Consider the following 25,226-nt stretch of genomic DNA (forward strand, 5'->3'; position numbering starts at 1 on the left):
GCAGAAAAATGTCTGCTTCCTCTGAAAATACTCAATTTTTCATTGGAAAACAAAATCGTGAAAAACCAAGTTTCTTTTGGTTTTCAGCCAAAAATGTTTTAGGTTTTGGCAACTTTGGACCAAAACATTTTTGGGTTTCCACAGGAAGTCGTCATTTTCCACTGAAAATTTCAACAATAATGAAAAATGTCTTTGTTTTTGTTTTAAAAAAAAATTGACCAACTCTAGTTGCTACTTCTCTAAATATATGGGCCTAAAAGACTGCCAACATCACACAGTGTATGTGGCAGAGCAAAAAATCGAACCAAAAAGTTCCAAAGCCTAAACCCATGCTCCATCTTCCTAGAGAGATGTTGAATAAGACAAAAATGTTCTGCCAATATTTGTTTTATTTTAAATGAAATTTTCTGTGAGCGGGCTACTGCCCTGTTTGCATCACTTCCTATGAACATTCCAGACACTAAGGTTTTTTTCTGGCACCTTGAAAGTGAAAGTGAATTTCAATGTCACCTATGTGAATATGGGTGGGAAATTAATTTTAAATGCACATGCACATTTGCTTGCTAGCTCATCCAATCAGGAAACAACACCAGATGATTCATCTGACCAATCAAAACTAAGCTCTTTTTTTGGATTTTTCTTAGTTACACAGAGTAAAAAATTCAAAAAGCTGTTTAGTCAATACTAGAATAATGAATGAATTGGAGGAAACGGTGACCTGCTCACAGATATTCAGTCAGCAGCAAAAGAGGTTAAATTCATCAGATAAATCATTTGCTCAGCTCTACACTAGACCACACATGCTGGGATAGCTGGGGTTTACTTTAGTGTCTGACAGATGGCTGCCAGACATTACAATGGACCCAATCACTTAAAAGTCTCCCTGTGTAGAAGCTGTGTGCGCATTTTTCATGTCACTGCAGCTGAGCCTTGAGAATCAAGCTGTGGGACCCTGGTTGTCTCAAGGAAAGTAACTGTACCAGGTGAGGAAACGTCTCCGTGGTAGGAGAGATTCAGAACCTCTTGCCAGATGTTACTGCCGTGAAGAAAGATGAGAGACGTGCTGGGGGGTTAAAGGGAGCGGAAATCAAGAGGTTGGCGTTCTAGTCTCAGCTCTGTCCCTGACTCACTGTATGACCTACCACAAGGCATTGTTTTGCAATGAGAAAGGGCCATTGATGGAGGCAAAATAACACTACGGGACCAGTTCTGGACCTCATCACTTATATGCTGCTTTGTTGGGGTTGGCAAGGAGCCACAGTGGGTTGGAGGAGAATTCTCTTAATTCAGAAGCAGCATAGGGTTGATGTAAGCAGTCCCAGAGTAGGGGGCATGCCCAGGTAGGGAACAAATCATAGATCGGAGACAGCATGCTTGTACTGCTGAGTGCTGCTGGTATTCTGGGCTGTAGCACAGCCCTGGGGAGAGAGCAGTCCCCAGTGGCTACAGTAACTTATGCAAGAGCCTGTTTTGACCTCCACAGCAGCCCAGAATCTGGATGATGGAAAGATGATGGAAAGATGATGGAAAGCCACCTTTGCCCCCCGGCCTCACCTCCTGTTGAGTCACACCTCCTGTGCTGTGTCTCTGAGAGGGTGCAGCACAGAATCTGTCCCTTGCTCTAATCATGGTATTTCAGTTCCTTTGTGCTTGGCATCTTGCAGGGAGATGTGAACGTGAACTTGGCCCAGAATAACTCCCCTTTGAGCCGTGGTTCCTTGAAGCAAAACCACGCCAAGAAATAGACAAATACTGAGGCCCTGGAGTTTTCCTGCACATGAAAGCAACTTGGATACCCGGGGCCAGAACACATAGCCCTTGTGTTAAATTACCCTCCAGGTCAAACCCTGGCAGGAGACTTTCAGCCATTCCCTGCAGGCCCGTGTTTCCCTCCACATGTGATAAGAGCTGAGCTTAAACCATGTTCCTTGGGGATTTCAGGAATGCATTTTCAAACAGAGCTTTTCATTGCTCTGTAATCCCAGTGCAGCCCAGGGCAGTGTCACAGTGACAGATGAGGGAGATATTGAGTGACAGGGTTTCACAGCCTGTGAAGAGACTCATTCCTGGGGACGGAGTGGGGGAGGTCTGGTAGTTGTCTCTGCATTTTGAGGGGTGTTGTTCAGTGGAATATCTGAAAACTTGTATCCTCTGGAAAATGGTCTCTTCTTGGTTTGGAGCTGTGCAGGATTGCAAAGAGTTCCTTCTGTGAAGAGATGGGTGTCTATCTCCTACATTACTGAACTGAGGGAAAGGGCTCAGATGCAAGTTGCTTAAGAAAAGATGTTTTTAATGTGCGGTTAATAACACTTTTCATCCAAAGGTCTCCAAGCTCTTGCCAACCATTAATTATTTAAGTCTTACAACCTCAGACACAGGTAAGTATTATCAACTGCTTTACAGCTGGGGAAAGTGTGGCACAGACTTGCCGAAAGTCCACCCTTTGGGCCAAGTCCAGAAGTTTTTCATTCATCGATTAGAAGGCCAGAAGGGACTACTGTGAGCATCTTGTTTGACCTCCTACATAACACATGCTAGTCTTATAGTTAAGAGAATGCAAACTATTCCAACAGTAGATTAGACAGGAGTTGAATTTGCTGCTACAAACCATTCCTCTTTTCACTGATCCATGAAGCTCTTCTTTAGGGTTAGATCTGTCCCTACATGCAGGGGCTAATCGGAAGAACGCTCTGAGGCTCCCCCTTGTAAAGTTTCTCTCTGATCATTGTGCAGGGTTGGTCCCTCCCTCTCTGAATAGGTTACAAATCTCCCTCCAAACCACATGAATCCACTGAGATCTGAATCTGCATGGAGGCACTTGCTCTGTTATCTCCTTGCTCAGGACATTCCCTGGAAGTTCCAGTGAATGAGAGCTACTAGGCAGCTAGAATTGGTGCCACTGAGCTGTCCCCAAGAGCAGAGGAATGTAAAGGTAAAGTATAAAGACACTTCTCTCCAACTTCTTAGGTCCTGCATCAAGTACAGTTCAGCTGGACCCAGTGACCAGGGTACTTAGTCACTTAGAGCAACCACTAGTGGGTTTAGGATATGTCAGAGAAAGTGCAGATTAAATACGAGTTCAATGTTCCATTATAAATCCAGCAGATGCAAAAAACTGGACGACAAATACAAATGTGTACAATAATTCATCACATAGAGCCTAATTAATAATGATCATCATTCTTCTCTCTTTTTTTGAATGGGGAGAATCCCATACTTCATTACATCTACAAGACCAGTGTTCTCCCTTGCGCAGCCACATCGTTTTCTCATACCTCCCACTTGTGCCAGTAGCTGAAGCCACTCTTGATGCAAACAACTCTTGATGTGAGGGAGTTGGTCGGTCACGTTGCTGTAGGGGCTTCCCAGGATCTGGATGAGGACAAGGGAAAAGTTCAATGACACTTTTATTTAAGTTGAAGCCTATGTTGTGGTCAGCCCCCTTCAATACAATGAGGGGAAGGTGAGAATTCAGAGTCTCTGTGGCAGACTTTAGCTGGACATGAACGGGGGTTACCCATTCCTCCTAGGCTTAGCTGTATATACTCCATCTGACCTTTACAGTATGTTCCTTGATAACATGCCTGACCTTTTCAGATCTAATTAGCAAATACGCTCAACTGTTGCCCAAATGCCGTATTTGTCTTTTTCCTCCTCTGTTCCGCATGTTGGAAACACTGCTTGCTCACCAGAGCTCAGTGGTGTATTCGTAGCTCTCAGTCAGAGCTTCCTTACTCTCAGGACACTGATACCCAGATGCAAAGGGCTCTGCCTCTTCAGCCACACCTACAGTAGCCCTGACTGTGAAACTGGGACATGTCCCTAACAGAACTGCATTCCTCTTTTGCGCAAAGGTCACAGGAATATTTGGCAGACATGGCACTTGTATGTTCCCATCCGGGGCTTCCCTCAGCAATGGCCTTAGGCTCATGAAGCCTTTGCCGTTGGACAGTGCCCTGTGCACTTAAGAACATGCCAAACAAACAAATGCTTCAAAGGATGGCTTAAGAACCCAGCAGCATAGGCAGATGTGGCATAATCTGTCCCCCACATAGGTCTCTAAGAGTCAGAAGAGGCTTAAGCCCTGAATCACAAGGTTTAATATTCCTTCCAAAATGTGCTGCTATTTTGATAATTCTGGCTATTCCTGGTATCCATACAAATATCCAGTCTTTGTTAGGTTCCCCTCACCGTCATTAACGTTTCTATCCTCACAACACCGCTGTTAGATAGAGAAGTGCTGTTACCACCCACCACATAGATGAAGAGCTGAGCCCAAGGTCACAACTGTGGCAACCCTGGGGTCCTGAATCCCATGTTAGCATGCCAATTACTGCAGGGTTCTTCCTTTCAACAATGATGGCATAAGGTCTGTGAATGAATCACTGTGTCTTGGACCTGGGCATTTAGACTTCACAAAAGGCCACAATGAGCTACTCAGGATGGAGAAGAAGATGCAGTTTCTGCCCCAAGGAGCTTACAATGGAAAGAGGCAGCAGCAGAAAGCAAGATGAGAGCCATAGGGGAAGGTTCTATTTATTGTTGTTGTTTTATCAGTTGTGTGTGTGACTGGATGGACATGTTTATTGTGGGAGATGAATCAGAGGGTGTTTCGTTTTGTTTTTGCTGAGGTGGTTTAACCTTTGTGGGCTTCACAGAAAAAGTCTGTTTTAGTCGCCAAGAAAACAAACCCCAATCCAAGAACCAGTCTCCTTCCTTTTTGATTGAACGGGTGGGTGGGTTGACAAGTGCTACTCCATGTGCTTGAAATGATACCTTCACCCTCCTTCCCTGTCACAATGGGAAGGGGGAAGTTTTTGTTACAGAATATTTAGTTAATACTGTCCCCAGTAAATAGAGGAAAAGGTAAGGTAATGAACGCCATAGTTTGTATCTGTGGCACTATTGTCCTCTGCTGGATAGAATCAGAACTGCTTTACTATATGACATAGATCCCCATACTGCTAGTAGATAATGCAGATTTTTCTTTCGCTCAAGTGGTGCTTTTGGAGAAAGTGTTTGAGTTTTAACCCTTTCACCATCAGGAAGTTCAAAGCAGAGCTGCTTTGAAAATGGGGGAAAAGATTTGGTGAAAAATTCAAAATTTCAAAGATGTTTCCATTGCACAGGGTTTGAAATGGATCCATTTTCATTTTTAAAAAAATATCAAGATATTTTTAACTAATTTTTTCTTGAAATTGTTTTCAAACCATTTTGTTTACCAAAACCTCCAGTTTTGAGTAAAAAAATCATATTTTTTGGTAAATAACAAAAGCAATTCAAAAATGATTTGATAAACATACTTAAAAAGGTCATGGAATATTTCACAAAAACAGAAAATTTCAATGATGTCAACAATATTTTGTGAAAAGTTTCGTTTTTGAAGAAAGGCCATTTTTCAATGAAAAAATGTTTAGTGCAAAAAATTGCTAACATTATTTAGTTCCAACTAACTGTGGTGTGCAGCACTCTGGCAACAAGTCCTAAGTGATCATAGATTTGTTAGAGTATTCATCTTGCATATTCAAGGAAACAATTTAGTAGTTTATATTCAGTGCAGGTGCAGCTGTCTCTTCAATACCTTTAATCCATTAGCACAGGGAGGAAGATTAGGGTTAGGATGTTTAAAAATGGGGATTAGAATTACCTTGTTCAGGTTCTAAAACAGTAGTTGATAACGTGTATTGCAGAAAACTTTCTTTGGCCCAAATGTGATCACATTTCCTGGCACACTTACTGTCAGATCCCCAGCTGGCATCAACTGGCATAGTTCCACTGAAGCCAAGGTAGCCACATTGATTTGTATCAGCTGAAGATTTGACCTTCAAATTATAGATTTCAATCTTGTTGGGGATGGAATCCTTTCCAGACGATTGCTGCGTCTGTGTGTGTGGTGGGGGAGGCTGTGCGTGTGTTTGTAATACGCACTGTAGCTGTTCTTTCATGGCAGTCACTTCGAACTAAGAATATATCTAATCAGTAGCAAGCCAGTGTGAAAAACATTTGGCCAAGTCTGGCATTATTATATTTTTAATTTATTTAGCACTTAGCAATACATTCTTCTTGCATTCTCTGATCCTGAATTTTCAGTCCCTTTAGCATTGGTAGCTATTGTGCCACGGTACACATTGGTATTGGTAGCTATTGTGTCATGCCCACGTCATGCTCAAAGGGGAATGGAGTAGCTATTGTGCCACGTTGCTATGTGTCAGTTAAAACAACTGCTGTGTTCTGCCTCAGAGGTGGCTTCCCTTCCATGGTGGGAAAAGTCCTTCCAAACAGTGTATGCCTTTCTCCTATGTAAAGAAAAGGAGTACTTGTGGCACTTTAGAGACTAACCAGTTTATTTGAGCATGAGCTTTCGTGAGCTATGAGTAGCTCTTTTGACACCAGTGGGATTGCTAGCATGAGCAAACTGTGCTGGATTTGACCTTCAGTTTGTAAATTTGATTGGAAAGAGCCTTGGGAACCTTCTGGACACAGTGCCTTTTACAGAAGTGCGAGCTGAGTGTTTTTTCAGTGTAACACAAACTAGCATTCAGTACCTCTGATGAGCTTGGGGGACAACAAAGATACCCGCTTTCTAATATCCACATGCCTGCTTATCTTTCAATATATAAAGTCCGATTTACATTCCAATACATTCCTTGCTTTGCTTGGGCTGGTGATGTGACTCCTGGAGTGTGATGCATGGAACTCTGCCTCTTGTCTTTTGGGAGACAGCACTATGCGTACAGAATTGTTTAATTCCTCATGGTAGTGGAAAAAACCTGGGAAAGGATGAAGGGAGCAGACAGTAGTCTCATTTCCAACCCAAAGTCCTAAGGGATTGCTTGCAGCTGGCATTGTGCTAGTCCAAACCCTGGGAGGGATGTGGAGAATAGCATTAAATAATACTAATAAGATTACTCACAGCTTGATCCTCCTCTTACTTATAGCCACGTAAATCAGGAGAAACTCCATTGAAGACAGTGGAATGACATTACTGTACAACAAGAAGAGAATCAGACCCTTAGCATTTACATTCCATCTTCCAAAAACTTTGCAAGCATAAACTAATTAATTAATTCTCACACTTTCCCTGTGTAGTGGGAGAGTATTATTAGGTCCATTTTAAAGGTGAGGAAACTGAGGCAGGTTAGGTGATTGATGCAAGGCTAAAGAGGGAATCTAGTCCAATCTCGGATTAGATTTTAGTAGTTCCTGGTACCCAGTCCCGCGCTTGGCCACAAGCCCACAGCTCTCATTCAAAAGAATGATCCATTGGAGCCACACAGAATTTAATGTATCTTTTTCACAAGACTAACCGAGATGTTCTGCTGCTCGTTTTCTGCCCTAGAGTAAACTGTGGCTGCATGTTTGAGAGTGGGTGGGAATATGAAAAGTGACAGAGTGCTAATATATTAGGCATTCATTTTGCATCATATTAGCAATGCTTGTACTGGATAAGTGAAATGTCATACCCTGTTAACACACAATTATGGGAATATGACTGAGCATTTCACTAAGGTAACATGAAAGTGGTTAACAGGGATGAAGCTTGTATCTTGGAAGTGCATTTGTCTTCACTGTGGATTATTGCTGCAGCAATAAAGAGATGCAATAAAGCACTCAGTTTACTTTGGAATAGCTTTTCTTTGACTTTAAAAAATGAAATTTACCCACCTGTGAAGAAAAACAGCAGAGGAAATGGAGCCATAGGCCAGCCCTTTTTGGAGAACTTTTGTCTTGCTTTGGAGCCTAAAACAACAACAAAAAATTGTTTTGATAGTGGTTTGTTCAGAAGCAACTCTTTTATTACCCTCCCAAATGTAACTTTCCAGTCTTTCTTTGCCCTGAATTTTCAGAACTGAACATCTCAGCTGAGCCCCCACATTCCATCTTTGGGCCTTCCAGTTGACGAGGAAAGTAGAGAACTGGGCTACTCCATTCCCCTTTGAGCATGGGGTGGGCATGCAGTGTAGGTCTGTACATTTTGAAATAACGCTCCCTGTAAAGACTCCAGTCTGAGGTTTGCACAGCTACTCAGCTGCATCGCCACTGAAGTCAATAGAATTGTATCTGTGTTAACAAATGGAGAATCTGAACCCAGGATTTGCACAGGAAAGATATGTACCCTGAGCCAGATCCTCAGCTGGCGTAAATCCACATAGTTCCATTGACTTGACATAGATTTACTCATGTTAAAGATCCTTGAGACCCAGCCTTTGTCTTTCTTTTCTGTTTGGACTGTACATTCTTTAAGGCAGCGACTGTCTGATTATGGGTGAAAGGCTGACTCCATTGAATGGAAAAGCTTCCAATGACTTCAGTAGGGCCAGGATTTCACTCTGTGTTTAGCGCAATGGAACGCTACTGTCAGATGGCAGCCTCCAGGTGCTCCTGTAATACAAACAATATGTAATCATAATAAATAATGAGAGGCAATGTGTTCTCTAATGCTTAGAACAGGCTCCTGAGAGCCAGGTCACTTGGCATGAAATCCAGGCTCCACTTGGTTCCTATTCCTGCATCTGCCACTGATTCACTCCATGGCTTGGGCAAGTCACTTCACCCCTCCGTGACTTAATTCTTAATTAATTAATTCTTAGACCCTTGTGGAAATAAAGATAGCGTCTGCAGTAATTTTAACGAGGAAAATATTAAAAGAGCTATCAACCCTTATGCTTGCAGGGCATAATCAGATCACTAATCAGGAAATGTCATCCTTAACCCGCATTCATAGCATTGCATATTGATTGATGTATTTTAAATGTGGAGGAGATTCTATTTTATTCTATTCCAAATAGGTTCTTATAGTTCCCTCATCACCATAGCATCTAAGCACCTTCCAGTTGTACATCAAACAATGTTACTAATATCTGTCAAGTGTGCTTCATTTTCTCCCTCATCCTCTCCCAAGGGGAGAACTGTGTGTGCCATGAAGTGTTTGGTTTTGGTCGTTTGTTTTTTTTAAACAATTTACAGTTAGGAAGAAGCTACTGGACTAGATGGACCGTTGATCTGTTCTGGTTATGGCAGCTCCTATGTCTCCTATCTTTAGAGGAAACATCAGATGCTATACTGTTCATATCAGAATACCTGCCTTTTTCTCATGTGTCACCCTCCATGACTTCCACGTGGCTGGGCTGTCTATCCATTTCTAGCCAATTCACCCAGTCAGAGTCCTGCGCTTAGAAGGACTAAAACAGCGTAGAGAGGTTCATGCAAAACCCATATGTTCTCTGCCCCATTGAAAAGTAGTAATAAAAACCAGAATCAGAACAGACATATTTAACTAAAAAAATAATAGTTTTAGTGATATTGGTACACAGAGAAAAGCAAAATGCCAGCACCTTCTTACCCCCTAATGGTATTATGTATATTTCTGAAATGGCTTCTGAACGATCCGGTAAAGATATCCATTGGTGCAGTGATAATGCCCTGGAGTTTACAATCCCATTTGAATTCAGCAAGGGGTTAAGTGGCCCATGCTGAGGGAACCTTTTGCAAGATCAAGACCCGAGTATGCATCTGCATTCCGACTTAGACAAGTACCCTGTACAATTGCACAATCTAGCCCTACAAGAGGCAAGAGAAGCTGCGCAGGAGCAGTGCAAAGAGGCTGTGGTATGCGTATGCATATGTGGACCAGGCCCTCCCCTGACATCTTCATCTTCATCCCTCCCATCGTATGATGCTCCTCTCGGGCTCTTGTCACAGAGTGCCTGAGGAGTGGTTCCTCTGAAACATATTTGGATGAGCCAAAACAAGGGAGGCCAACTCTCACCCCACCAACTCCCACAGCTAGTGGTGTTTCTTTTGGTAGGAGTCTGTATAGCAGCAGCCAGATTTTAGCCTCACCTGCCCTCCCCCTCTCAGTCCCTGTTAGCTTTTAAAACAAATGTTTTCCTTCATTAAACTGTATTTTTCTGTTTTGCTGGGGCCTGATTAACTCCTCGGCAGCTCTGCTTCCAAAAGCCTCAGATCATCACTTGGAAACGCCGCAACACGCATGTTCCTTCAGTTTTATTTCATTGCTGTGCAGGAATCCTGTTCTCAAGCCTCCATCCCAAGCACATGTGATTTCAATCAGAGAGAGGACCTCTGCAGTGCTGTGTTTTGTATGGGTGGGATCTGCTGACCTCTGTGTTTTGACACAGCTCTGCCATCCCTGCGGGAGCTGACTGCAAGCTCACATTTTTCATTCGAGACGCTTTCGCCTCACAACCAAATTCCTGAAATCAGAGAGAGGCCGAGTGGGGCAGGCGGCAGGCGGCATGCACTGGCGGCTGGATCTTGCTCACTCGGCGCGTTCAAGCTCTTGGGAGAAGGTGACCCCTGACCCATATCCCTCAGCTGGCCAAGGAATACAAAAAGCAGATGTCCCAGAACATAGTCTTGGCTGAGCTAATTACCCTTAGGAGACTTCCATCCACCCCCAGCTCCTCCTCCACTTGCGGAAAAGAATGTCAAATCGCCATCTCTTTGTAAAAGGACACCATTTTACATTTGTTTGGACTTCAAATGCTGTGGAGGGTAGCGAAGTGTTAAGACTGGAATCATAAATGGCAACGGGAAACATAACACAAAAGGAGGGGATAGGGTCTAATGGTTAATGTCAGGGCTGCGCAGAGGTTTTTAGGGGCCCTGGGCAAAATCTGAAACTGAGGGCCCCTCACCCTTCCAAAAAATTGCCACTGAGAGGATTTCAAGGTGGGGGCGAGCTGGAGAGCAAGCCCCCACCACACTCAACTCTGGGCACTGCAACCTGGGTATGGGATTGTAGTGCCACTCAGCCTAAAGGAGGGGCTGCTGAGTCAAATTTCAGTGAGCGGCACTGCAACTCCGTGTACCAGGTTGCAACTTCACTCCGTTTGGGAGCCCTCTCAAATGGGGGCCCAGGGCAAACTGCCCCTTTGGCCTCCCTCTTTCTTTCCCCCGCTCCTCTGGGCAGCCTTGGTTAGCACACAGGACTGGGAATCTTGAGTCCTGGTTTCCACTCGTTGCTCTGGAACAAGTCAATTTAACCCCCCAGTGGCTCATTTTACCCAAATGTAAAATTGGGATGATGTTCTCTCTCCCACGCGGGTGTTGACACAATGTACGTTTGTAAAGTGCTAACCTATTATTTTTAATTGCACGGTATTTGTACTAAGAAATGACTGGTCTTGCAGCATAGATATTAATTGCAATGCCCAGTGGGTGGAATAGTTGGATCATAACTCTACAACAAAACAGTTCTCCTTGGCCTTTGCATCCTCATTGTATCATCCATGAAGTCACAGACAGTTCCCTTGATAATCCAGTCTATTTTGTCACCTAGGTAAGCTTGCTTTGGCAATAGAAAAGGAGGACTTGTGGCACCTTAGAGACTAACAAATTTATTTGTGCATAAGCTTTCGTGAGCTACAGCTCACTTCATCAGTGCCACAAGTACTCCTTTTCTTTTTGTGGATACAGACTAACACGGCTGCTACTCTGAAATTTGGCAATAGAGAGTCACTTGTACCTAAAATCAACAGTACTCCCAGTCCCAAAGGACCAGTCACTTACAATGGGTCTGTTGTGCCTTAGATCTTACACCAAAGACAACAATTGTAGCCAATCCTCTAATAAACTATCTAACCATGTATTAACTATGAAAGGGAAATGAGAGAGTTATTCACAAGGTTAAAGCAGATAAACATACACACACAAATGAGTTACAGCCTTAAGTTTCAAAAGACAATAAAAGCTTCTATAATAAGCAAGCTGTATATGTCCCTTGGGGCTAACCCAGGCTAAACACTGGGGAATCTCTTGCTCATGCTTAGAAAACCTTGCCCTCGAGAGTCCAGCATAGAGATGCAGTTCCTCCTTGTTAAGGTTTTTTTATTCCTTCCCCAATTCTGCTTCCAGGTGCAAACTTAGCTGATGGGAGGAATTCACTTGCACGCCTCCTCTTCAAAGGGAGTGAGGGGGTGAGCAATCAACAAAGTATTTTGTCATCTGGTGTTGATGGGCCTTCTCTGCTGGGCAAAGCCTAATGCCTTTTGTTGGAAGCCAGTATCTCACACTAATTCATGTCCCTCTGTCTGGTGATTTAGTTGGGGATTGGTCCTGCTTTGAGCATGGGGTTGGACCAGATGACCTCCTGAGGTCCCTTCCAACCCTGAGATTCTATGATTGTAGCTGTAGCTCACGAAAGCTTATGCTCAAATAAATTTGTTAGTCTTTAAGGTGCCACAAGTACTCCTTTTCTTTTTGCGAATACAGACTAACATGGGTGCTACTCTGAAACCTATGATTCTATGATTTACATTGTTACGGAGTCTTAAAAAGCAAACACTTAAATACTACCTTCATGGGATACAGATGTTATATGTGAGATTAATGCACGCAGCAATTTACAAACATTCAATAAAGACTAAACACTAAGCACATTTTTATAATTCTAATACATATTTTAACAACACTAACACACAGGGCCATCCTTACCCAAAGTACGCAGCTGCGTAGGGCACCAGGAAATTTGGGGCACGAAATTTCCTGGTGCCCGGGGCAGCTGTGTGCTGCTCCAGCCCCTGCTCTGGCTCTTCCCCAGGCCCCTGCCCCCACTCCCTGAGCTCTGCAGCAGGCCTGGGCCTGCACTCACCTGTGGGTGGCAGGAGTGCAGTGACCCGGCGCCAGCCGCACTGCCGGTGAGTGCTGCAGGGTGGTTCCCCCTTGCCCCCCAAACCAGCCCCCCCCCCCCCCGCAGAGGCCTGGGGCCAGCCCCCCCCCGTTTCTCCCCCCACAGAGGCCTGCCCCTCCCCGCCCCCATGGGGGGGCTGTGTAGTGCCCCAGAACAGCTAGGGACGGCCCTGCTAACACACTCATGAGCCAGATTAATTCCAGCTACGTGTTTGTCACTTTCCAAGTGAGGAATGGGGACCTTGTGCCAGCATCACAGATGGATTTAAGCATGTGCTTAAGTGCCTTGCTACTCTCCCAAATCATCCAACCAAGCTGAGAGAGCCCTCCACATGCCTGATACTAGCACAAGCTGCCTTTGTTTAGCTTCAGTCACAGGGAAATTGCAGGTTACTTGTCTACTTCGCAGACCAATGTCAACCTTCTGGAAGAGACTTAGCAACGTACCCCCCCAGATAAAGCAAAATAAATGATAAAAAGTGTAGCTGAAGAACCTGCTTGTAAATTAAACAACAAGGCCTCGAAATGACTTAAAGTTTTCAAAACCAGTTTTAAGAATTCATTTTTCAAATGATCATGGATGGGATATTTTGGACCAGATTCTCAGTGTGTCACTAAGCGTGCCCCATATCCAGAAGCCTCTAAAATTTCTCTGGGTCCTTCATTCTCTCTCCAGCAGTCCATAAATGATTGAAGCAAAACTTATTTTTTAAAATGTGTAATTTATATTTAATATTAGTCCTGGTTCAACCTCTCTTCTGAAGCTGATAAAAGATTTAGGTCCAGAAGTGCTTTAGCTTTCAGTATTAGAATTTTCCTATAAATAGAAATGTTGACAAAATATGTTAGTTTCTCATCCCGTTCTGTGTGTATGTGTGCATTTGTGCTGTGAGTGTGTTCATGCGTGATTATCTGATGTGTTCCTGCATGTTTGTTGAATGTGTGCATGCATTTGTATATGTGTGCACCTGTTTCAGATGTGTAAGTAAATGTGGTTTTGCACGTGTATCTTGTATATATGCATGAAAGTGTATGCTGGCACGTGTACATGGTATGTGTGTTTAAGTACATCCACGTATGTATGTGTACATATATCTTTTGGTGAAGGAGTTAAGGGCTTTCTCATATTGAGTAGTATCTTACTCCTTGAGTAATCCCACTGATTTCAGTGAACAATGCAGAGGGGAGGGAATGGTACTCGGAGACACCTGACTTTGTGAAAATCATCCCCCTTTAAAGTGTCTCAAGTTGAGTACCAAAAATTGAGGCACTCAAAATCACAAGTCATTTTGAAGTTCTTGGAAACTTCAGGAGTGAGTACGACTAAGGGTTGCAGAATCTGGCCCCATATATTTTAAAAAACGTGTTGCTAAAAAGAACTGAAACTTTATTATTACGCTGTCCACCATATACCATTTAGGTGTGTGAACTTTTGTGTTGCTTAAAACATTTCTGTAGTTTTAATACAAATATTAGACTGGGATGAAAGAGCAAAACCTCTTTCTTTTGTCTGCAAGGCATGTGTGGTTGACCAAATCCATTGTCTTTTAGCACAAAGATAAATGTTTAAATATTAAAACTGTTTCACCAACATGTTCTGTTTTATGATGTGCTGAGTGAAATGTCAGCTAGCCTGAGGGCTAAAGAGGACACTCATTTTTAAGGACTACGTGCCCAGATGTGAGCCAAAGCTTAAGCAACCTAGGAATTGCTGTACAGGATCAGAGTCATGGGCCTTGCTCGGAATAAAGAACCCATTGTTGTCCGTGGGAGTTTGATTGAGTAAGGAGCGAGTAAAGGCTTTAAAAATCTGAACGCTATAATAATTTTGAAATATATCACATGATGCTCAGGATCCATGGAGGACTGTGAGTAAGTGGGTGTGTTGCTGGCGTGAGGAATCCAGGATCAGACTTAACGTAGCCACTCCGTTATTAGTAGATGAAATTTAAGGAACTGACCTTTGGGGAAATCATCTGTTGTATACCTTTAGTGGAGTGCATAATGTCTTATTTGGGTGGATTCTGCCCTCTTGTGGCTGGAAGGTTTCCTAGAGATGGCTGGAAAGGTGCTGTACCCATTGTGCACAAATATTATGGCTCTATGATGCACAGAACCAGCTCCAGGGTACTGTATCTGTTGCTTTTGCAAACCAGCAAATGTCTATCCCTATCAGCTCACAGATAACCACACAAACAATTATGGATGGTTTTGCTTCCTTAGGCAATCGCCCATAAGCAGAGCCAGCTGATTTTTATACCCATTAAGTGGGTTTGTTTTTTGTTTTTTGTTTAATTCCTCTGTTTATAAAATTAGGAGTAAAATCTGAGTTTTCTGGAGTGTTTCTTGATATTTTTTCTCTCCCATGCCCTCTCTCCCAGCCCCAAACCAGAGAGGATGGAATGCTGTTGCATTTTTGACAATGTGGTATCCCAGTGATCTCACCTAGATATTTCTGGCCAGGACTTTGAGACACCCAAAGAAGATGAGGATGCATCCGATGAAGTGGGCTGTAGCCCACGAAAGCTTATGCTCAAATAAATTTGTTAGTCTGTAAGGTGCCACAAGTACTCCTATTCTTTTTGCGGATACAGACTAACACGGCTGTTACTCTGAAACCAAAGAAGATGCTGCCTCCCTAGGAAATCCAACCCAGGTTATACATGAAGCCCAGTTTGATGGCAAAGAAAGGACTTTGGGAGTTTAGTCAGTGTTGTGTGTGAACACTCCCTGCAGTGGCAGATCAATTAAGCTCATTGATTAACCTAGTGCAATGGCTCTCAACCTTTCCAGACTACTGTGCCCCTTTCAGGAATCTGATTTCTTTTGTGTACCCCCAAGTTTCACTTCACTTAAAAACTACTTGCTTACAAAAATAAATAAATAAATAAATAAATACAAAATACAAAAATATCAGAGAACACTATTACTGAAAAATTGCTGACTTTCTCATCTTTACTATATAATTTTAAAATAAATCAACTGGAATATAAATATTGTACTTACATTTTAGTGCATAGTTTATAGAGCAATATAAACAAGTCATCATATGAAATTTTAGTTTATAATGACTTCGCTAGTGCTTTTTATGTAGCCTGTTGTAAAAAGGCAAATAGCTAGATGAGTTGATGTACCCCCTGGAAAACATGCTGTGTACCCCCAAGAGTACACGTACCCCTGGTTTAGAACCACTGACCAAGTGAGTGTCAGTGGCTTAATTGACGGAGGATCCAGCAATTTAGGCCATAATAGAAAACAAACATTTATCTTTAGAAAGAATAAATAATTGCACTTGGGATATGAAAAAACTGATCCCAATTGTGGTCATAAGAAGTTTTGGCATCAGGGAATCCAGCTATAAATTGAATTAGCTTTCCCTTTAGAGAAACCAGCCAACGTGGCTGAGTGGGGCCTCCTCCGGGCCTGTTGATTCCTGTAAAGAGCAGGGTGGGGGAGATTAATTTGCAGCAGGAATCCACCCATCTTAAACTACGTGGCAGTAAATGTTGAAGGAGTGCCAGGGTATAAAGGAGGGCGGAGTAGGCACCGGCTGGGCACCGCCTTCAGTCTGGCTGATGTGATAATTTGTCACAGATGCTTTTGGCCATGTAAGAAAAATGTATCTGAAAGGAAAATAGGGGGGAAATCTGCAAAATGCATATAAGGGGTGTGTGCATGCAAATGGGCATACAAATTGTGATTCTTACCCAGGGAGCAGAGATTTTATAGGCTATGCATGCTTTTAATTCAGAACACACATTCAACCATTCAGCCCCTTTCTTCCCATGTTATTATTGTATCACTGTTACATTGCACAGATATCCTGAGCAGTGTCTTTTATCCAAGCATGTGGCAAATATCAGTTAAGCAACACAGATAGATAAACTGACGCACAGGGAGTGAAGGTCAAACAGTAATTCAGGAGCAGAGCTGGGAACAGGACCCAGGAATCCTGGCTCCAGCATACACGCTTCTGAGGGTAAAGTTTGTCATAAAGGGAGGGAGAGAGCAAGCAAGAGAAGTCCAGGGAAGCATCATTCTTGTTGTGTCTCTCTTGTCTTTACACAAACGTAAAGGAGAGCTTAGAGGTGGAGAAAACCTCTCAGCCTTTCTGAATGTAAATTCTGAGGCACAGTCATAGTGTGGTGCCACTAGGGTGACCTGACAGCAAGAATGAAAAATTGGGACGGGGGTGGGGGGTAATAGGAGCCTATATAAGAAAAAAAAACAAAAATAGGGACTGACCCTATAAAATCGGGACATCTGGTCACCGTAGGTCCCGCAGTGTTGCCAACTCTTGTGATTTTCTTCACAGTCTCACAACACTTGTTTTTTTCTTAAAGCCCCAGTTCATGGAATCAAGAAATGACAGGAACTTTCCTTTAATAATAATAATGAATAATAAAAAACATACCAGTCCTAATGTTTGCAGACGTAAGTTTGAAAACATGATCTGATTGCGCTCTAAAGTCTCCATACCCAAAAAGAAGCCCATATTTATTTTATTTGTTACAAATCTAATAATTTTTAAGGCAATCTCACAATTTTAGGGTAGGGTGACCAGATGTTACAGGGACAGTCCTGATACTGTGGGGCTTTGTCTTATATAGGTGCCTATTACCCCCCCATCCTGATTTTTCACACTTGCAAACTGGTCACCCTATTTTAGGAACCTGACCCATCATTTTTGAACGTTGAGTTTGGCAATACTGTGTTAATGTCTGTCTGCTTAAAATGCCTTTAAACATGTGGCTACCTCACAGCAGCAATGATGTCTGTCCCTTGGAACAAGATGAAAGACTAAGACACCATGAAGCTCGACTGTTTGCCTTCAGATAGGTGGTGATCCCACATGTAACAGCACATCTTTCGCCATATCTGAATTTTACTTTGAAAAACATGTTCAAACAAATCCCAAAACTCCCTGTGAAAACTCAGTTACAACTGCCATTTTTCACTTGATTTAATGTCTGAACTAGAGATGACCCTGAGGCAAATGCTCAGAACTTTCCCAGTGTCCCAGAACCCCAGAGCCATTTGGATCAAGATCCAAATTAGCATCTTGGGGCTAATTTCTAATCAAAGCCGTGACATGGGCATGGTACAGTGCAAAGCTATACTTTAGCCAAGATCTATTTGGAACAGAGCCTCATTTAGTAACAGTTCCATGAAACTGGGCTTAATTTTGAGTTTGTAAGGAACCCCCAAAACAGGTGAGTTTCATAATGACTCACAGTGCCCTAATATTAACACAGTGCATGTAAATGTAATGCTTTGTCTGGCATTACCCAGTCTTCCTTTTTCTTGATGTCAGATGCACGTAAGGATCTTGATTCCCTCTAGCGGTCCAAGTTAGGATTTTTTTTGTAATGGTAAACGGTTCAAGACAATCAAGGTTCAGAACCAGTTCACTAACCTAATTGTGCCATGCCTGCTTTACGGAATATCATGCTTTTATTTCCCGAGCTTGACTTCTTACTTTCAGTACTGCAATCACACTGAACTCATCCTTTGGGGTTCGGGAGAGTCTCCCATTACATCACTCATCAGGGACCAGTCTGGCTGCCAGGAGTGGCATTAATGTAAAGGCTGGAAGGCTACAGGCTGAAATGCAAGCTATTGGGTAATGGAAGTGTAAAAGAAGAAGGAAGTAAAGAAGGAAGCACTCTCAAGCCCCAGGGGGTGCACAGAGGACTGTGGTGTACACATGTGGGGAACATTCATGGCGCTTAGACTATGTATACTTTGGAAATAAAGCCTCTTGTGCATTTAGTCTTGACAGCTCAGTGGAGACCAAGTAACCTGTTCTTTGAGCTCAAACACTGGGGCGAATCTAACCTGATGTCAATTAACATGTGCCACTTTTAATCAGATACAAAGTGTCCAGTAAGCAAAAGTACTGCATTTTCTTTGTTACTATGAAGCAATGAGTCCCCCAAAATCAGGCCCAGCTGAACCAGTGAGTTCATAGATGTTTCCTTCCTCTTGGTCACTGACCACCGGTTTCTGTCTTTCAGCTTCCTGTTTAGTTTGGATATCTGGGGCTCAAACGGAGTTTAAGAGGGTGGCTGAGGAAAACGTCACTCTGCCCTGTCACCACCGTCTGGGCCTCCTGGAGCCAAGAAGCCTGGATATTGAGTGGCTGCTGCATGATTCCAAAGCCGACCAAAAAGCGGTAGGTCTCTGTTCAGCCACAATTAGCATCCACCAAGAAGCCCTGTTTCCTTGTTGTACTGAGGGGAAGAACTTATTCACGTAGGTTGGTATCAACACTAGCCTATGAACTGGCAATCCTCCTAGTGGAGACGGGCACACAGGAGGAAATGAGAATGAATCTCTCATCTGCCAGTAGCTGCTCGGCTACTCGTAGCCTCTCTTTGGAAAAAGAAAAAAACAGTCCAACACAGAGCAATGGTTCAAAAACATATAGGAAGCTCTGCTTATGGAAAAATTAACACACCAATTACATATCCATCAAAATGGACAAAGGACAGATAGAAACATAGAAAAGTGGTTACCTTTTATTCAATTCTCAGATAAAGTACATTCACCTGCAGATAAAGCCAGCACACCTATCCAACTGTTTTAAATACTAACATAGACATGCCTGATCTGTTAAATATGTGTATACTGAGATTTCACTCAGCTTAACAAAATCACTAGAAATGACATTGGTGTTGTAATGATGCTCACTCTAGGATAGGGTAACATCATGTTAAAATGAAAGATCTGACGATGTTATACCAATAAAATAAAAACCAGCAGGATCTTATTAAAGGGGAAAAGGCAAAATGCCACATTTATTGTGAATACAGAAAGAATCATAGTAAGCAGTTAGTTATAGCTATAACATTCCATTCAATTTCATATTTATTCACACATTGATTCACACACACGCGCACACACACACACGTTCTGCAAGGTTGTTATCATAGTTACCAGCCTTAGAGTTGCTCATGCCAAGCCACTGGCCAGGTGGCCTGGACGTGAGGAGGGAGCAGGGCCTTGTCAGATGCACATCTGATGCTCCTGGAAGTTGGTTTGCAGAATCAGACCCCAAAGTTCTCACTTTCTAGAGTCCATTTTTATAGGAATTTCTTCCTATGCCAGTCTGTGGGAATTGCTTCATCATGCCGTTGCTGAATCAATCAGCAGATAGCACATTCCTGACGGCTCCGTGCTGCCAGATGTTATCTTGTTCTTTGGTTCTCCCATTCTTGAGGCTGTTGGGTGGATTCCAGTCTGCCCTCCAGGGGTCCTCTGGTTATTTCCACTTGACACCTTCTTCAGCCGATGGACACTGGATTCTGAGGCTGGCACCTCCCTGATCATTCAGTTATTATCCACACCAAGCAGCCATCCACATACATCCTCTATCTCTATTTTAATCACAATTGTTAACAAAGCGAGATGAATACAACAGAAGGGCGGGGAGTCTCTGGGTGCTGTTTCTGTTGTTACAGAGTATTGCTTTGAGTCTCTCTCTGTGTGAGTAGTTGTTGTTACAAAGAATTGCTTTGAGAACAGACTCTGTCTTAGAATGTACTAACACAATTAGCAGCTTGCAAGTTTCACACAAAGAGGGAGAGAAACAGTACCAAAAACCAAGAGACCTCTTAATTAGTAATACCCTGGAAATTAAATTATGGGGAATCAAACTCATTTGTGATTTTAATATAGAACTTCTTTAATATGATCCAACAACGACTCCATTCCTGTATAATGTTTCTGTAAACAAAAGCTAACAGCTATAATGGTTGTCTTGTTTCTGATATTGACATGGCAAGTATTTGTAAATTTATTAAAATTTCCCAAATAAAAAATAATTTAAAAATAAATTAAAATGGGAATGTTAAAATTTCCCTATTTCACAGAGGATAAATCCGTTAGAAGTGTAATGCACTCATATATTCCTGTAATGGGGGCGGAGAGCATATAAGTACCTACAGTAAATGGATGGAAGTGTAGTGCTGTTTCTACCAGTGAAAAGGGTAAGCAGCACCAATGTAAATCACACTACACCAGTATAAACTGTGTCTACACTAGGGGTCTGTACCAGTGCAGCTAGACTGGTGATTGAAATCCCAGCATAGACAAGGGTTTTCTAAACTGAACCATGACAGAGTTTTTAGAGGGATTAAACTCTGGGTACAGGAAGAAAGCTCAGTGCAACCGTAACTGAATAAGTACCAACATCTCCATAATTACTAATAACCAAAGTAATTGCCAGATAGAAATCCTATTTTGCAAGCTGACCTGGTTTCAAACATGAGTCTCTTGTGATTCGTTTGTTTGGTTGAGCTGTACAGTACAGTGACTGGTTCGACTGACTGATTGGTGGCTAACTCCCCCTTTTAGGTTATTACCTACTCTGGAGGCAACGTGTATAATGACCTGAATGAGGGGCAAAAAGGTCGTGTTTCCTTCACCTCCAATTTCCTAGCTGGAGACGCCTCCTTACACATTGTGTCTCTGCAGCCAAGTGATGCGGGGCAGTACACGTGTAAAGTTAAAAATGCCGGACAGTACGAGTGGTATCGCATCACCCTGATTGTTCTAGGTAAGGTCGTTTTGTTGTTTTTCAAAAGAAAACACACTAGACTCAATTCCTTGAAGCAGATTTTGCTTCAGCACAGTACCTACGCACCTGAATTGCTCCCAGTATCTCACGATCAGGTTTCACATTCAAGTTTCACATTTGCCTTTGCATTCTCCAGTGAAGGACAGAGACTAGAAGAAAAATACTGTTTGGAAGTCATCACAGCCAACTGAAGGATAGCATAAAACATTCTTTCTGATTTGATCACAAAAGCTAACATGCCATTGTGACTGAGTTGGTGATGACCCCATACAGCGTTCGAGCAGAGAACTCTGGGTTCAGATCCCAGTACCAGGAACTGGCCACATGTCTGATGGGAACAAGATGCTGGAGCTGCCATTGTTTCCTCCCTGACTGAAGGCTTTCAGTTTGGGTTTTCACTTAGTATACAGTTAATAAAACAAATAAATAATAAGGATGCAGGGCCCCCAACAGACAGTGGGGAAAAGGAGGATGAACAGACAGACGGAAGGAAGCAGTGAAGGAGAAGAGGGTGGATCACAGGGCATTCAGGGAATGAAGAGCACTTAAAGCAGAATCCAGAGTAACAGCCGTGTTAGTCTGTATTTGCAAAAAGAAAAGGAGTATTGTGGCACCTTAGAGACTAACCAATTTATTTGAACATAAGCTTTCGTGAGCTACAGCTGCATCCGATGAAGTGAGCTGTAGCTCATGAAAGCTTATGCTCAAATAAATTGGTTAGTCTCTAAGGTGCCACAAGTACTCCTTTTCTTAAAGCAGAATGTGATACAGAGGTTTGCAGTGTACTGAGCTCCTCCATGATGAGATTATGGGGATTAAGCCAAGGCACCTCACTTTCTGGGCTCTGCTAGGCATTCATGTGGGTGGTAGATAGTATCTAATTCCCAGAGGGGACAAGGATGGTGCTTTGGCCTCCTTTACTCTAGTGCAAATCCCAAGGAGGGAACTGGCACTGATGGCATGTCATGTTGCTTCTGTGCCCACAGGAGACATATTGAGTCCCTGTCCTCAGGCTGTGGTGAGAGTCATTGCTGTAAAGGGGTCAGAAGTAACGCCAATAAACAAGCAGCAGCGATATTGTGTGACACCCACCCAGAATGGCTAATTTGGAAAGGCAGCTTTCAGAAGCTGCTAGAAACAGTGTCCTCTTGCCCTCTGGCTATGAGCAGCCATAGAAAATATTGCCACTTGATATCCAGCTGGCAGGTTCTGCCCTATTTCCCTGGGGAATGCTCAGCTCTTATTAAACTCAGTTGTTGTTATTGTTGTTGGAGGTGAGGTTTCTAGCTTGCTTCCAAGGATGAAATCCTGGACCCACTGAAGTCAGTGGCAAAGCTCCCATTGAGTTCAGAAAGGGCAGGATTTCACACCAGATTCTTAGTTAACTAATGATCCAAACCCCCAACCTGTTTCTTCCAGAGAAACCTTCCAAGCCCAAATGCTGGGTGGAAGGCGAGCTTTTTGAAGGAAAGGAACTCTCCTTACAGTGCAATTCTGCCTCCGGCACAGCACCCATCTTGTACCAGTGGCAGCGTGTAAGTGACAAGGAAGGAAAAGTCGGACACTTGCCACCCACGGCACGAGTCAGTAAGTCATCCCAGGCCCCGTCCCAGTTCTCATGGTGTTCCAACAAACAAAAGAGCCACCCCTAAGGAAAAAGAAAGAGGCCTACCCTCTCTTCCTCCCTACTCCCAGCTCTGTCACTGGATGATCTTGTAACACTGGGCAAATACTGAATTGCTCTCAGCCTATTGCCCTGTCATTACAATAGAGGCTATTGAGTAGAAGTAGTGCAGTATGGAGAAAGAGCTCCAATCATAAGTCAGGGCCCCATTGTGCCAGGGCCCCATAACAAAAAGGACAGTCCCTGTCCCGAGGAGCTTACAATCTAAGTATTCAACTTTATTTGTTGAATGTCAACAATATGATCAATGATGATAATACTTCTCAGGGTGTTCTGAGGCCTAATTCATTGCTTTTAATGTGGGTTGACATCTTTGTATGATAGGTCCTATAGAAATGCAAACCATTTATTCTTAGCATTATTTATTTGTATTAAAATAACACACAGAAACCCCACCCCAAGATTGGAGCCTCATTGTACAAACATAGTGAGAAACAGTCTCTGCTGCAACGAGCCTGCAACTTAAATAGGTAAGACAAACAAAATGTTGGAGGGGAAAGAGAGAGAGAGAGACAGAGAGGTCAAGCAACTTGCCCAAGGTTACCCAGAAAGTCAGTGGCAGGGCTGGAAATACAATACAGTTCTTCTCTGTCCAAATTCAGTGCTCTAACCACTGGACAACATTTCCCCTAACTTTTATGACTTCTTTATTTGTTTTGCTTCTTTTTGTTTCCATTTCAGACATTTCTAACCCTGGGCAAGTTCTAATGAAGAATCTCACACAGATGGTTACAGGGTTATACCAATGCACTGCCTACAATGAGGCTGGACAAGAGAACTGTGTTGTGCAGGTGACAGTGCAGTGTGAGTATCAGAGGGTAGCGAGTATCCAGCGTGCTTTAACAATTAACAGTACCTCCAAAGAGTCTCCTGTGCTGATAAAAGCTCTGTTTCTGTGCAGGAGTAATGCCACACCTTTGGTTTAACCTGAATACTTGCATAATCTGAAGTAGCTCTTCCTTACTCATTATTGACTTTATGGGTTTACATAACATTTACTGGTATAACCTAGGGTTGTACAAAAATACTTCAGGTGCAGAAACCTGGCTTCCTTTGCCTCTGAGAAGGAAAGACTGGCAGAGCACTGGGAATAATGCTGAATTGCTGAGCTTCCAGAGCATTCAGGTGGTACATGTACTTACAAATTTACTGGCTGTATAATAGAGGACTATTAACTATAACACCCCAATCCAGAATTAAGCATCTGTCCCAATTAAGAGAGGAAGCTCTCTAAAAACAGTCTGAAAAGACTTACTGTGAAACGAAATAACATGCTGATTAAAAATGACATTTGCCGCATTTCATTTCTAATCCATGTTTGACAACTTCTGCATAAAGACCAGAGATTAGGATGTCACACCTGGTTAACCACCTCAGCTGGAGTTGTGTGCACGCCTGGAAAAGGGGCGGGATACAAGGCTATGGCTAGTACACTGCATTGTGTGTCCCAAGATCTATGTTTAGAAATTAATCAATCCATAGAACACATTTTTCCTGGGTTTTCAAAACTCAGGGTGTCCAATTCACAGGTGAGCTCAACAGCGAGGGTGGAGCTGGAACACCACTGGGATATACAAAAGGGGCCTGGTGTGAGCGTTCTCTGCATTTTGCAATTTATCCCCATCCCAGTCAGAAATTGCCTAAATCTGATGATGATGCAAAGATCATCTTTTCCCCCACACATCTGAAAATTGTGTGTATGTGGTGGTGGTGGTGGTGGTGTTGGGGCACCAAGGGAAAGAGAGGCGACTTGTAAGGTGATGGATTGTTCAAAGGAGAGGGGGATTTGAGTTTTCCACTTGTCTGGCTTACTGGTGTTATCATAAATTGTACCACTGCACCTAGGGCAGAGGTGGGTAAACTACGGCCTGTGGGCCACATCTGGCCCGTGGGACCATCCTGCCTGGCCCTTGAGCTCCCAGCCGGGAAGGCTAGCCCCTGGCCCCTCCCTTGCTGCCCGCCGCCGCCACGCCCCGCTGTGCGGGCAGCACGGCTGGCTCCAGCTGGGCTGCCAGCCCTGCTGCTCTGAACGGCATGGTAAGGGGGCGGAGAGTGGGGAAGTTGGATAAGGGGCAGGGAGTCCCGGGGAGGCAGTCAGGGACAGGGAGCAGTTGGATGGGGTGGAGGTTCTTGGGGGGTGGTGGGGAACAGAGGGAGTTGGATAGGCGTGGGAGTCCTGGTGGGCCTGTCAGCGGGCGGTGGTGTGGATAGGGGGTGGGTCAGTCAGGGGACAGGGAGCAGGGGGGGTTGGATAGGGGATGGGGTCCCGGGGAGGCGGTTGGGGCGGGAGGGGGCAGTCAGGGGACA

General features: G+C 43.5%; 1 protein-coding gene across 1 annotated transcript in view; it reads left to right on the top strand.

Moving 5' to 3' along the window:
* The window catches only part of CLMP (CXADR like cell adhesion molecule), a 66,569-nt gene that overhangs the window by 38,315 nt on the left and 3,028 nt on the right, over positions 1-25,226 (top strand). The window contains 4 exon segments of the mRNA XM_077839868.1: positions 18,672-18,829; positions 21,013-21,214; positions 22,655-22,822; positions 23,601-23,723. Of these exon segments, the coding sequence (XP_077695994.1) occupies positions 18,672-18,829; positions 21,013-21,214; positions 22,655-22,822; positions 23,601-23,723 (651 nt within the window).

This window comes from Eretmochelys imbricata, chromosome 22 (genome assembly GCF_965152235.1).
Source record: "Eretmochelys imbricata isolate rEreImb1 chromosome 22, rEreImb1.hap1, whole genome shotgun sequence".
Taxonomy (NCBI): Eukaryota; Metazoa; Chordata; order Testudines; family Cheloniidae; genus Eretmochelys; species Eretmochelys imbricata.